Source organism: Phoca vitulina, unplaced genomic scaffold (genome assembly GCF_004348235.1).
Source record: "Phoca vitulina isolate PV1807 unplaced genomic scaffold, GSC_HSeal_1.0 scaffold45, whole genome shotgun sequence".
In the NCBI taxonomy this organism is placed as follows: Eukaryota; Metazoa; Chordata; class Mammalia; order Carnivora; family Phocidae; genus Phoca; species Phoca vitulina.
Window position 1 is genome coordinate 6,605,764 of NW_022589748.1, and position 13,838 is coordinate 6,619,601.

The 13,838-nt window shown below is 49.9% G+C and overlaps 1 protein-coding gene across 3 annotated transcripts in view; it reads left to right on the plus strand.

Annotated features, from left to right (window-relative positions):
- AUTS2 (activator of transcription and developmental regulator AUTS2) overlaps positions 1-13,838 on the plus strand; it is a 1,108,223-nt gene that overhangs the window by 1,018,505 nt on the left and 75,880 nt on the right. For all 3 annotated transcript variants that reach the window (XM_032430787.1, XM_032430788.1, XM_032430789.1), the window contains one exon: positions 7,831-7,882. In XM_032430787.1, the coding sequence (XP_032286678.1) occupies positions 7,831-7,882 (52 nt within the window). The remainder of the gene's footprint in view (positions 1-7,830; positions 7,883-13,838) is intronic.

Below are 13,838 nucleotides of genomic sequence, written 5' to 3' on the forward strand. Positions count from 1 at the left end.
CAAATCACATTTTAAGCTTCAAAACTTTGCCATTTTACATTGATTTAGAAGAACCGCCATTAGTTTAAAAACAAATCTTTAGCTATATTTTGAGACTTGAGAAAGAGGACTCCGAATTTTCATTTTGCTTGGGATTAGTCTGTGTTTGTTTGTTTTTAAGTTTGGCTGTAAATTCAGCTTTGTTTCTGAAATAATTGATCTAACGCTGGAAAGATCGTTGGGTCCATATTCTTGTTATCTGCATCGTTGTTAGGGTACCCACCTTGAAAGACTTGCCCCCCTTAGATCTGGCTCATGGGGGGAAAGCGATGTTAAGAAGCCATGAGTGCTTGGTATGTTAAACCTTCTGAATATAACATAGTGGCTGCCAGCCTCCTTTTTTCTTTTATTAAAGATTTATTATTTTAGGGAGAGCGTGTGCACAAGTTGGGGGGAGGGGCAGAGGGGGAGAGAGAATCTTAAACCGACTCCACGCTGAGCTTGGAGCCCAACTCAGGGATCAGTCTCCTGGAGATCAGGACCTGAGCCGAAAGCAAGAGTTGGAAGCTTTACCACCGACTGAGCCACCCAGGCGCCCCTGCCAGTCACCTTTAGATGAAAATGACAATAAAGGGAAGCTACGTTTCTCAAGGAAAAACAACTACCACCACCACCACGTGATGAATCTGGATTCTTGAAAGTCAGACGTCTGACCGGGATCCAGCCACCCTGGGTGATCATTCTTTTTCCTTTCCTTCTTCCTTCTTCGTACTTCTGCCGCTGTCCTGTACCTCTTTCTTTCCAATGTTGACATTGATCCCTGCCCTTCCAGAAAGGAGGGGGAATAGAACAACCTGGAAACCAATCAAAACGGACTCATCCACGTGTCTGGGGAGAGGCTGAGGAAGGGAGCCAGCCCGGTGGTGGTGGTGGCCTGGCGGGGCCAGGGTCACAGGCGGGCGCCGGGCGACCGAATATGGACACAGCATGCACATGGCAGTTCTGTGCGTTCTCGAGAGGCTTGGCCATTGGCATTTCCGTGTTCCTCCTGATTACAAATCATCAAAAGACGGGGACACATGCAGATTTATCCCAGGCTTTTCTGAGGTCTAATCTTGATAATCAGAGATGACGATCTAATGCAAGGCATGGTGAAGTGTCAGAAAGGCTGCCGGATAAAAGCTCTGTGGAGGGCTAAGTGCTTGTTTTTGTTGGTCAGCTAAGTTTCCCCACGCTTTTGTGCATCTCCGTTTACCCTGTGGGGGACCTGGCAGGAGCTCTGGCAATCTCTTCCCTGTAATATTGATTTTATTAGAGCAACAAGACAAGAAAACCGTCCCATTCTGATTGCTCCAAAAGAAACAACACTTTAATGTCTTATCTTGAAAATTTAATGTTTGCCTCTGAGCTATCTTCTTACTGCAGAAACAGCTTCAGAATGAATGCCCCTAGCCTGAGGGGCTCAGCTGGGTTTTGTGACCTCTCATAAGCAACTGGAAAATCCAAGTCCAAACTTATGTCTTTGGCTGAGGCACCCTTCCTTCTGACTTCTTTGGGGGTAGAGGTGGAGAAAAATGGCTATTACCTATCTTAAAAAAAAAAAAAAAAGTCTTTAGAAACACCACATAGTGCTACCAGTTGGGGAGGGGGTCAGGCTAGAGAGAGAAGAGACCCCCTTATTTCTAAAATTCCTTGTGTATAGAGGTTAAAGAAAAACACGCCATCCAGCAAGCACCCCCCCTTTCCCCCTTGAGAGGTTTTTCAGGAGTGCCATGAAATCAAACTGTGATGGATGTTGAACTTCAAAGAGGTGAGGAAGGGACATTATTGCTTGAAGCCAGTCTCCATGGCATTTGTATGTGATGTACGTCTCTCCCAAGCCCTGTTCCTCCCTCTCTGCTCTGCCGCACTCCAGGTAACAGTGGCAGCAGCAGGGACATCGGGACCTGTAAGCTGCCCTCGCTCCCCCTGGTGCGCCCACTCCACCCTAGAACCCTCCGGGGTGCGAGCTAGGCCTTGCTTGTCCCTTTCTTTTCCCTCGTGCTGGGAAAATCACAGCAACTCTTCCTGCCCTGCCAAGCTGCAGACATGGAGTTAAAACTCCAGATGCTTGCAGCGGGTCTCCCCACCCCCATGTATGGCCTAGTACCTTTTCAGGGCCTCCGTGGTCAAGAGAGCGGGTAAAGCGGGTAAGGAGGCCAGAATTGTGGAGAGGGGCTACCAGGCTAGACAGAAGGGAGCTGGGTATGCTCTGGCAGAAGTGGGTTGCACAGGGGAATCCACCCAGCGCCAAGTTCATGGGCATTGAGCCCCCACACCCTCCTTTCCAGACCCAACCCACTGGAGTACACAGTGGTGATAAATGTTAGAGTGATAGTCATTGCTGCCCATTCAGTGAGACTGTGGCATCGCTTTCATCCCTTCCCTACATCTGGTGGACCTGGGAACCGAGCGGCTCCACTTTTGTGGCCGTGGGGCATACAAGTGTCAGTGGATTTCAAGAATAAGGGGTTGGGGGGGGGGTGTGTGTCTGTAAATGGCCCGTTCATGGGCTCGATTGTCCCTAGGACCTAACCAACTGCATTCAGTCTGTGATCATGGTAGGAGTGAGGTTAGATGAAGACCTTTTTGTTCTAATGCTAGACTCTGACCCCCCCCTTCATTTTCAATAGCGTACTTCCTATTTTGTATTGAGCACCTACTGTGTGCGGACGCTTTACTTAATACATCGCTTTGTCGGCAAGCCCTCACAACGCCCAGAGAGCCCGTTCTTTGCACCGGAGACTGGCCTAGTCTCAGTCCAACCCCAGGCTGCGGGCCTAGTGGCCTTTCCCTGCCGCGGCGCGATATTGGAAGCGGCGACTGCGGGGAGGGCGAGGAGCGTTGCAGTTCCCGCCGCGCCCGCCCGCGGGGCAGGCAGCCGTGGGGACCCAGGGCCCGAGGCGCGGGGGGGAAGCGACAGCTGTCGATGTCGCGCCCGGGGACTGCGCCCCCGCGGGGCCGACCCGGCGCCGGGGCCGAGAGGAGGGGCGGCGAGGGGCGGGGCGCGCGGGGCGGGACGGAGGAGGGGCGGCGGCACCGGCGGCTCGGGCTCGGCGCGCCGAGGAAGTCCCGCTCCGAGAGCTGCGAGCGTCTGGAGGAGGCGCGCTCGGCTCAGTCGGGGAGCGAAGTCCGGAGCGAGGGGCCCCCGTGCCGCCGCCGCCGCCGCCGCCCCCTCCTGCCACCCGTCCAGCCTGGGAGCCCGCGGCGCCGGCGGCGGCCGCCGATGGAATTCACTTGAGCTGGGAGCCGGCGGGAGAGGCAGGCGCCCGCGAGCGGAGCGCGGGCCGGAGCCCAGCCAGCCCCGGGAGCTCCCAGCCGCCCGCCCGCCGCCCGCGAGCTCCGGCCAGGAGGCGCCGTCGGCCCCGCGCAGCCCGCCCGGCGCCCCGGTCGCTGCAGCGCTCCGGTGCCGCGCCCGGCGAGATCGGCCCCGAATAAAGACTCCCGGAGCGTCTGCCTCCAGCGCCTCGGCGGCGGCGGCGGGACCAGGACCAGTCGGGCCGCGGCGCTGCTGGAGAGGCGGGACCGGCAGTCGGGGAGCCCGAGGCGGCCGCCGGGGAGAAGCCGCCGCCGCCGCCGCCGCGCGCCCTCCTCCTCCTCCTCCTCCTCCCTCTCCCTCCTCCCTCCCTCCGCACATGGTCTCCTTTGTCCTGTCGCCGCCGCCGCCGCCTCGCTCTTAGCTCCGCGCGCCGCGGCCGCGGCTCGGGCCGCTCCTCTCCGCCTCGCCCGGCCGCCGGCCCGCCCGGGAACGCTGCTCGGGTCCCCGCCGTGCCCGGCCGACCCGCGCGCCGCAAGAGCGGCCCGGAGGCAGCGGGCGGGCGCGGACCGGGCGCTCCCCCCGCCGCCCGCCGCCCGCCGCCCGCCGCCCGCCGCCCGCGTCCGGCCTCGGCCGCGCTGGATGTGTGCGCGGCGCTGGCGCTCGGCCGCCGCCGGCTGCTGCTCTCGTACGGATTTGGGTCCCGTGCATCCGCTTTCAGACTTTCGCGAGGAACCGAGGAGAGACTTGCGGACGCAGCCCGGTCGGAGTTGGGCGTTTTCTCTTCGTGTGTTTGGCTGGTTTTTACCCTGGTCTCTGCCGATCCCCCATCGTGAGCCCTGCTAAGGAACCAAACCATGAACTTGGGGCTGACAGGACCGCTTAACCCTTTGCAACCAGGTAATGCAGCCCCGGGGGGCGCGGCTCCCTCGCTCGCCGCCCCCGCTCGGAAGGGAGGCGGCCGGGTCGGGGGTCTTTGTTGCGGCGGCCGGGCCCGCGGGCAGGGGTGGCAGGGGCGGGCGCCTCGCGTCTGGCGCGCCCGGGCCCCCCTTCGTCACCCCTCCTCCCTCCGCCCTCCCTCCCCCCCCTCCGCGGCCCGGTCGCCCGCCTTTGTACTTTCCTCCGTGGGCCGGCCGGCCTCGGCCGGGGAGCGGCGGCGCGGTCGTGCCCAGGAGGGCCGGCGGGGGGGGGGGGGGCTCCGCCGGCCCGGCGCCTCCCGTCCCGAGGGGCTCCGGCTGACCCGGGGCCGGGGCCCGCCGCCCGCTCGGGCCGGAGACCGTGGAGCGGCGTGGCGCTGCCGCTCGGAGGTCGGGATCCCGGCCGGCACGCGGTGCCCAGGGAAGCCAAAGGAGGTCTGGGCTCGGGCTCGGCGGCAGCTGCTGAAAGAACTCGCGCTTAAGTTTCGAGGAGGCTTTTCGTTTCTTGTTGGGAAGTCCCCTCTTCCCGAGGTGCGGGTGCGGAGGGCTCCCCGGGGTCTGCGGCCGGAGGGAATGAAGGTGGCCCCCGAACCCGAGCGGCCGCGTCCCACCCCCGTCTGCACGGAAGGCTTTTATTCGTTGTCTCCTTCTCCGCGCTCTTTCCTCCAATCTGTTTGACTTACTAACTTTTCTCTAAACACCAACTACGGCCTCTAATAATTTTTTAGTATTAAAAAAAAATCTACCTCCCCCCCCCAATAAAAGCAGCCAAGAGAGAGCTTTGTTTTTCTGTCATTTTTAGATGCAGCCACTTCCCGCCCTCACCCTCCAAAACCGAGCCAGGGGGATGAAACGAAATGAGGGTAAAATCTAGAAGTCCTTAGCGTGTAAAGGTACCCCTGTGTTTAAAAAAAAAAAAAAGGGACAGACGGGAAAGCTCCACTAGCCTGCTAACTCTCCGCTCACCATGTTTCCATTAGACGTTCTGGTGAAAAGAAATAACAATAAAAGTAAAAAAAAATCAGCCAGGAAAATGGCCCAGGGAATGCAAGAAATTGCAGACTTTTCCCCTAAAAACCCTGAAAAAGAAAACGTCCTGAAGATTAAGACCCAAGGAGCCAAATAATTTGCACAAATGCTTGAAAGGGGGAAGAAGAATTTGGAAAGTTCATGGAGGAAATGTAAAGAATTTTCTTGTAGTTTCCACTTTAGACTTTGGCCAAGTAGCTCTTTTCTGACTTTTCAGGACAGTGGTCCGCCATAGTTTCGACCACCTGGGTGGGAGAAAGAACGGATCCAGAATCCTTTAACGATTAGCCAGCATCCCACTGCAGTCGTTTTGGGTGTTTTTCTGCGGAGGCCTTTTTGAGAGGGCCCCTTCCCCAGTTGTAAGAGCCAGCCTTTCAGGCTTTGTGGCATGTTTCAGAAAATTAAAGGGCTCAGAAAGCTTTTATTAGAAGGCAAGCTCCTAAGCCTCTCTGAATATCCTGTCAGACTTATTTCCTTAATAACTTACTGGTTGGCATCATAATAATCACATCCTCTAAGTTCGCTTCAGATAGTAGGATCACTTAGCCGCCTCCTTGAGAATAGGGTGTGCTCTGGAGCCCAGTGCAGCCGACAAAGGCAGCAGCCCCAAGGAGGTGTTTCAGACAACCAAAGGGCCTGTTCACCTGCAGCTCTGTCCTATTTGATCTCTCTCTCTCTGTCACGCACACGCACACACAGCCCAAGTGCAAAGAAAAACTCAGTCGGGAGCCATTTCCTTTCCTTACCCGTGTTTTCTGCATTTGGGGTGCAGTCGTTTGTTTTCCTGTTCCTTTGGGCCCATTAGACTCCTCTTAATAAAAGCAATCCCCATATCTGCAAGGATTATTTCAGTTTTAAAATGATTTCATTCATGGGCTTTTTTTTTCTTTTAAATATATCAGCTGGAATTTTTTTTCAGCCATGAATTTAGTAGAGCCCTTCCGGTTTGAACTAAGAGATGCTTTTTTCCGCTCAAGAATGCTGAAATACTCTTATCTCCGAGTTTTTAGCAGGAGAAACTCCCATTCCTAGAAATCTCACTTGGTATCACAATGTAACGACACTATTCCTGTCATTTTTGCCTTTGTAACAATCTTCTTGATTTGTTTAATGGATATCTTGTTTCCTTCCCCATGCCACACTTTTTTTGGCGGCTTATTTTTATGAAAAGCTATTATCATATACAATTTAATGTAATTATCTTTAAGATGTCAGGAAGGCCTTTGGCATATTTTTTATTCCTGCAAAAATTTTTAAAAAGCTATCTAGGATTTATTTTAAACTGTTTATGCGTAAATGTATATGCAGTCTCACACTTGTTTTACTCATCCATTCCTTTTTTCCCTTGATCCATTAATTTTCCGAAACACCCCTACAGGAGGAAGCTTAGAAGGAAAAGAAAGGGAAAAAATCCTCATAATAAAAATATTTTATGTCTCTCTGTATCACTTGCATCGAGGACTAGAACACGTTCGCCAGATATACACAAGAATATCTCTTTTTCATCAACATAGCACAGAAAGGCTAAACTGAGTATCTTCTTTGTCCCCAAAAGCCAGCCCCACAGTCAGAATATGCTGTACTTCAGCTAAGCCCTCCCCCTATTTCTTATAGTTCCCTCTATATTTATTCAACATTCTATGCTTTGCTTTGTCAAAACACGGGTCTCTGTGTATAAAGTGTGAAAGACAAGTGATTTACAAGGGTTGCATAGCAAAAATAGCATAAACACAACATCGCCATTGTAACTTTAAATGCAGATCCATCTTCAAATTATATGGTGGGGATGCCGATTTTCAGTTCAATTGTTTAAATTATCTAGAAGTTCTAGAAATAGTCCGTGCTTCTGCAACATTGCAGCATTCCCTCCAAACCAACTTTGTGTTTATTTTCCAGCACATGAGTGTATAATTTACATTGGCTTTACTCTTGCTGTTTAAACAGGCTTATTTCACTTTCCTCGAGCCACTGTAATAATTAGCAGACACGATTTCTGGAAAATGGAAAGGATATAATGCTGATGGCAGGCATAGTGTTGGGTCGTGGGCCAGGTCAGCTGGCTTCTGTTTGAACACCAAGGTCATCCTGGTTACTAGAAGGAACAGGGATCTTGGGGGTCATAGGACGAATCTTTAAATTAATTTCTGCAAGTGCTAGTCAGCACTTTTTAGTGAGGAAAGGCTTAGCGTTAAATAATAGGCATTTCTGGTTTGTGAAAGAAAATTGAAAAATAGGCATGTCTGCACATATCAAGGGGGAAAAAAGTACCATTTCCAAAATAATGATCTGTCAACGAAATTGCAAAATCATTATGTGAATGAGCTGAATGGCTTTGTGTATCATCGCATAGAAATATGTTTTGCACAGATAATATGTCTAATAAGGACACGTTTTTTAAGATCAGGTTTTTCCCCTCAGCACATAGCTGCACTGCAGGTCTATCTCATGCAGTCAAAGAGCACCACCTTGTGGACGATTGGGGGAAATTGCTGCTCTCCTTGTCGGGCTTTTCTAAAAATGTAGTGAAATGATTTAAAATCATAGTAGTGATGATGCTGATAACAAATCAATGACCATAATAACATTTTTTTCCCCTTTCCTGTTTTTCAGGCATCAGATGCCAGCTCTGAAAAACTCTTCAATACTGTTATTGTAAACAAAGGTAAGACACCTGAATTCCGAGCAATGGCTGGTTTTGATTTTTGTCTCATTGTCACTGCCTAGGAAGTCAGAGTAAAAAACAAATGGTCTTTCTTTTTTTCATTCTGGAGCCACTGTTCATATATTGTGTTTTTGCTGGAGACAGAATCTGTATGCTTCTGTGATATATGAAAGAACAGTTTATTTTAACAGAATACACTGAATCCTTATTTAAATTGATTTGACTAAGAAATCACTACTATCTCTATGACTTTAATTTAATGTAGGAAGAAGCGGTAATGGAGAATAATAGTTCTCAAAATGCCTTAACTTTATTGTTACTTATCAACTACCCAGAAGTCAGAGAGCTATAAATAGCTGATTTGTTCTGCAGACTCTAATAACCAGTGGGTGTTTAGTATGCACAGTATTATGGTCATAAACCAAGCCTTACTCTGCTGTGGGCTTTCTGGAAAGTTAATAAACGAGCAAGAGGGCAAAATTTAAATATGTGCTATCCCATTAATTTCTTCCAAACTGCAATACGGACTAAGAGAGGCTAATGATACAACAGTACATAAAGGGAAAACTTCTCTTAAATCATTGGCTGATAGGTTTCTGGGCAGTTTTCCTTTGTAGCCGTGTTGGCGGAAATAATGAAACGTAAGGGAGTCTCTAATCACCGGCAATACAAAGGTGTATAATTTGAAAGGTATAAATTACATAAACTGTTCGATCTTTTCCTCTTCACCGTAGAACCTGATTGAGGTGCTGGCATGGTAATTGCTAAATAAAGGTGTGCTTTCTGTGGTAATTTCAGTTCTGTTCTTACATGGAAGATTCTTGGTAGCGCTTGAGCAGAGTTGGGCCTTCCTTCGTAAAGGGGAGACATTCGAAACCACTTCGGCCTCCTATAGTTCGCCTTGGCTAGCATTTCCAAGTGCAATTATTTTGAGCTCCTGGGTTATTTTAGAATTTGAACCAACTGCAATTTTAAATAGTACATTATGTTTAGAGTTCCCTTGAGGTGTATGTGCTTGTGTGATTGCTGTTACTCCCAGAATTATTGTCACATTGAATTTTTATCTTTTTTATTGCATAATGGAGTATTCCAGTTTTATATTTCATCGTATTTTTTGATGGACTGAAAGTTTGTATCAATTTGTTATCCATAATGCTAAAAGCCCAATAAAGGAAGATGCATGCAGTTCATAGCATACAGTGCTCATCTGTAAAAATGCCTAATTGCTTATTGCTCATTTTGATGAGAGAAGAGGATGGAGTAGACGCTGGTGGATCCGGGTGGGAGAAGGGGGGAGATGGAAGAGGAGGAGACGAAGCAGGACAGGTCCCCAAAAGGTCTTAGGTGTTTCAGTGACCACCCGTCCCCACCCCACCCCACTCCACCCCCAGGGACCTCAGGCTGCCCGTCTTTCTTCTGCTCCGTGGCTCTAAAAAGCTCTGGAATGTCTTTCCCCTCTCTGGGATCAGCCCTAGAGTGGGAGCTGGCCCTGGGACCTTCGTTCAGGCCCTCACTGCCCTCACCCAGCTGAAAGGCTCTCTTCAGGGAGGTTGAAGAGTGATTGATGAGAGTCCCGCCCCACGGCCCAAACTCCCTCACTTCTGCCCCCCTTCCCTTTCCAATCAAACGTTTCCCACATTCTTATTTTTGTTTACTTACAGAGTGTGATTTGTGGCATCTATTTGGTTGTGAATAGTCATCCCCCTGACAGGGTGCCTTTCTTCTGAGCTGCTTTTCTGGGGGTGATTTAGTTGCCTTGAAAGGATTAAGGTTTCTTTGTGTACACTAAAATCAACATAGGCTTTTTCTAAGCTTTGCTTGGGAAACCATACACAAATAAGCATTTTAGTTGATGGCAGATTATTCCTTTGCCCCTTATTTCCATCAAAATGGCCTTTCTTTTCTCCTCCAGAGTTTCCCTTAATGCCTTATGCTAATTCCTGTTGGTAACATGAATGACAAGAGAGGCATCAATGCAAATCCAGGTGCGGCAAAGTCGACTGACTGGTCCCCAGCCCCCGCCCTCCCTGGAGAGAAGGAGATTAGGGGGGCAGGGGAGGGGGGAAAGCATGGGGACAGTTTTGTTAAGGGGATTAGTATTCAGACTGCTAAATATCAGGAAAACAACTTCAAAAAGCGATTCGTTGTGTAGTGATAATGTCAATAATTGCTTCGAGACAGGTGTGCAGGGTATATACGTGCTTGTGGGTTTTGCTCTGTTTTTACTCCGGGTAGTGGCAGGGTTTACTGGATGGGCGGCTGACAGGGCCTTCAAGGAACTGTCAGCTTCGCGCACATCAAGTTCAAGTTCCCCTGCAAGGCGGCAGGCCTGCCTGCGAGTCAGGTCTCCCGTCTCTGTCCGGTATTCTTAGCCAAGAGCAATAAAAAGCGCTGTTAAGAAAGGGCAAATTTATACTAGGTAACAAGCACTACTGGCGAAATCTTCAAGCTTCGGCTTATTGAACAGCCTGACAAGAGTGCAGGGAAGCTGACACGTGTATGCTTCCACCTCCAGATGTTTAAAGCTACATATCACCTCTCCCTCCCGGGAGTCCCACCGTGTTCTGGCCTTAGAGAAGCGTGGGTTTAAGCTGCTGGTGAGATTATGCTGCTGAGCCTGGTGGCAGGGCAGATTTGGTCCATAAAATTTCGCCGTGGGAGGGCAGTGCTAATCTCACAAGCTGATTGTGGTGGGAGGGGGGTGCGCAGCTTTGATGTGGGGCTGGGCAGTCTGGGGGCGAAGCTCCAGCTGAAGCTGCAGGGGCCACGACTCAAGTCCTCTCAGGCTGTTTGTGAGCTTCAGTAAGCCATTTCGCCTCGTTAGGTGAGAATTGTCAACCATAGCAAAACCTCCTGGTCTCTGGTGGGGATGAAACAATTAGTCAGGGAGCGGGAGGGGCTGAGACAGAGCAGGTCCATGGCGCTTCCGTCCCTGGCTTTTATTTTGACTTTTTCTTGTATTGTATAGAGTCTGTCCAGTTTAATAGAGAACTAGTAATGTTCTTGTGTTTAGGTGATCCAAATCATTGCTTTCTTCTGATGCCTTTAATTTCCCATTGTAAAGCAAATTAATCAGACAGTTGCTTGAACACGCCACACGCCCAGTGAGAGCTGACCGTGTCAGAAGAGGTGGGGAGGTGAGCCTCCAAATTGCAGGTTGTAGGGCTGTAGACATTTAAAAAAAAAAAAGTTTAACTTCAATCAAGGTCGTAGTTGCCTTATTTAATCTTGATGTGTTTAAATGTTTACAGGATGTTCATGTGAATTTTATGAATCCTTCTGTCTTTGTGACTCAACCATCTGCCAAAGAAAAATTAATTTTTCCAGGGAGACAAACATACACAGAGAGAGACTCACTTCTTGTCTGTATCTAGCTGGTTGAACTGCTGTAGGAGCAACAAGATTCGTACCCCAAAGTCTGGACTGTGGATCCTTCAAAGGAACCCTGAGATCAGCCGAGGGTTTCCAGCCAGTATTTGTTACCCTTTCCTACCCACTCTGGGTCCTCCTCCTTGGTGGTTTACCACTTTGCTCTGAAGGCAGAAACGCAGAAAATGAGGACTTGGCTGTACGAGACCATCTGGCCAAGATGGCTCATCTCTTTCAAACTCTGAAAGTCCTCCAAGGCAGAGCCACCTGAGGAGGAAAGAAGCAGGGAAGCAGGGAAGGCCTGTCTGGGAGTCAGGGGTTCAGTGGAGCCCTCTGTTTACCGGACACCAGCCCTGCTGTGGGTCCATGTTCCAGGCTAGGGGAAGACAAGAGGCTTGCAATCGCAGCCCCTTCTGGCCCTGGAGTCCTCTTTTCTAGGATCTGGCCTGCAGCCAAGGCAGGTAGGGCAGATGAGAGGTGGCCACACGATGATCTCACCCCACGACCTGCTCACCCCTTCTCTCCTTCACCTACGTCTCACATTGTAGTGTTGGGCCCTCCAGGGAAGGGCCCCACGTCTCCCCCCAGCTACCTGTTAGAGAGCTGGGCCCAGCAGCCTAATGGATGTCTTTGAAGTTCTAGAGTGGAGAATGATCCAGGTGGGGACAGGCCCCGGATCCCATGCTCCCTCCTGCCCTGAGCACCCAGGGTCTACCGAAATGTGACTCTCAAAGGTGCACCCACCCAGCCTCCTCCGTAAGACCCTGACCCCAGGTCAGCTGTGGGGAATTCTGGTGGACACGAGCCCACCGTGCTGAGCACCAGATGGAACACTGGGACCCGCTTGAGCTCTCTCTGACCAGAGCTGTTTTTCCTTTTCCAGGCCCTACCAGACTAGTGGACACACACAGCCTATGCTTTGGGGGTCGATTTTGCACTGAGGGTTTTCCAGGGGACACAGATGAGGTTGGAGCCTTGAAGTTAGTGGGGCCTTTGGGTATTTTTGACAGTGTGGTTTTACCAGCAGCATAGAAAGAAAACCTGTCTAAAAAGATTGGTGGAGATTCGAGAAGATGGGGTGAGAAAAAAGTTACTAGAGATAGGTTCTGCTTGGTGTGATGAGGCTCAGTAACTGGGCACCTAATAAATTCTTTAATGGTGACCATCTCACCTCATGCATTATGTTTAGACATAAAAGGGGAAATTCCTTGGTTTGGTGACAAAAAAAAATAAGAAAGAGTTCTATTACCTCCAGGGCCACCATTGGCTCTTATGAAAAACCCATTCCGTAAAATAATCCTGTGCTTCCTTTTTTGAGTGAAAACAGTACAGTTGACCAGGGGATAGCTTTCTTTAAAAAGAACAAATTGACGTAGAGTTTGAAACCCAGTTATAATGAACATATGGAGACCATCTTACAATTCCTTGTGGTGTCTTGGGTTCTGTTGTAAGGAGGACATGATGGAAAGGACATTTCCCCTGTGCAGAAGAGTAAACTGAGCCAATTTCAGCCTCTCTGAATTAGTTGCGTTTTTATGTCTTAAATCCTAGATAAGGGACATAGACTGTCCCTTTTTTTTTCTCTGGACCTTCTTTGTACTGTTTCAGAGCAATTTCTTGGGTCTTTAGGAGAGAGAGATGTCTGACGTGTGGGAAATTAAATACTATTGAAGGGTAATTGGTGCTTGATTCAGACAAAGGAGTTATGAGTGGTTGGGGTCCTCCTACCCCACACTGCAAATAGCACGCAATCAGCTCCTTTGTTATGGAAATTGACCTTCCTATAGGAGCCAGACTCTTAACGTTACAGAATCTGTTGTATAGAATTATTCCTTGAAAATTCTCGCAAACAGATGCCTTCTCCAGTGAGTGTGAAACCAACCAGTAAGGGCCTAAAGATACTCCATGTTGTGAGGATAGTGTTTCCCTCTGGATTTCCTTCCATTGCCTGTTGACTGGTCTTCCCCTGACCTTGTGTGTGGATGAGGACAACGGGGAAATCCGGGGTAAATATTGGATCCCGTCCCTGGAGTTTGAGGGAAGGGTGAAAGATATTCCGAGCATGCAAAATGGTCTCGATGGTGGTTTTGGAGAGCTTTAGAGAACTTTGACAGTGAGGCCACTCTTCCAGATGAAAAGTAGGCCAGATCCCTGGATCCCACTCACCCCTGTGAGCTGGAGCAGATTATAGGGTAACAGATCCATTCCTTTCAGTCAGATGACCAAACTCCACTCTCTTTACTTTCAAGCCCACTGAAAATCTGTTCGCGTACTTCATCAAACTGATGGCCGCTGTTCTCTGAAAGAACTTTCTCCATACTTGGCAATATTGGCCCGCAAAGCTTGAATGCTGACCGGCCCCTCCCTTCGGTCCATTCATATTTAACGTTTTGTTTAGCCAACGCTGTGGTATTTGGTTGTCTCAGGAAGTCAGACGCACTCCTAGTAAATTGTTGGGATAAAAAACATCAAGTCAGCTCTGGAGAGTCTTCAAGGAGAGCAGTTCTATGACAGAGGGCCTCCGCTCTAGTAACACTTTCAAGGAGAGGGGTCAGCTCCGGGCCTGGAGAGCTGCCTGCACGCAGGA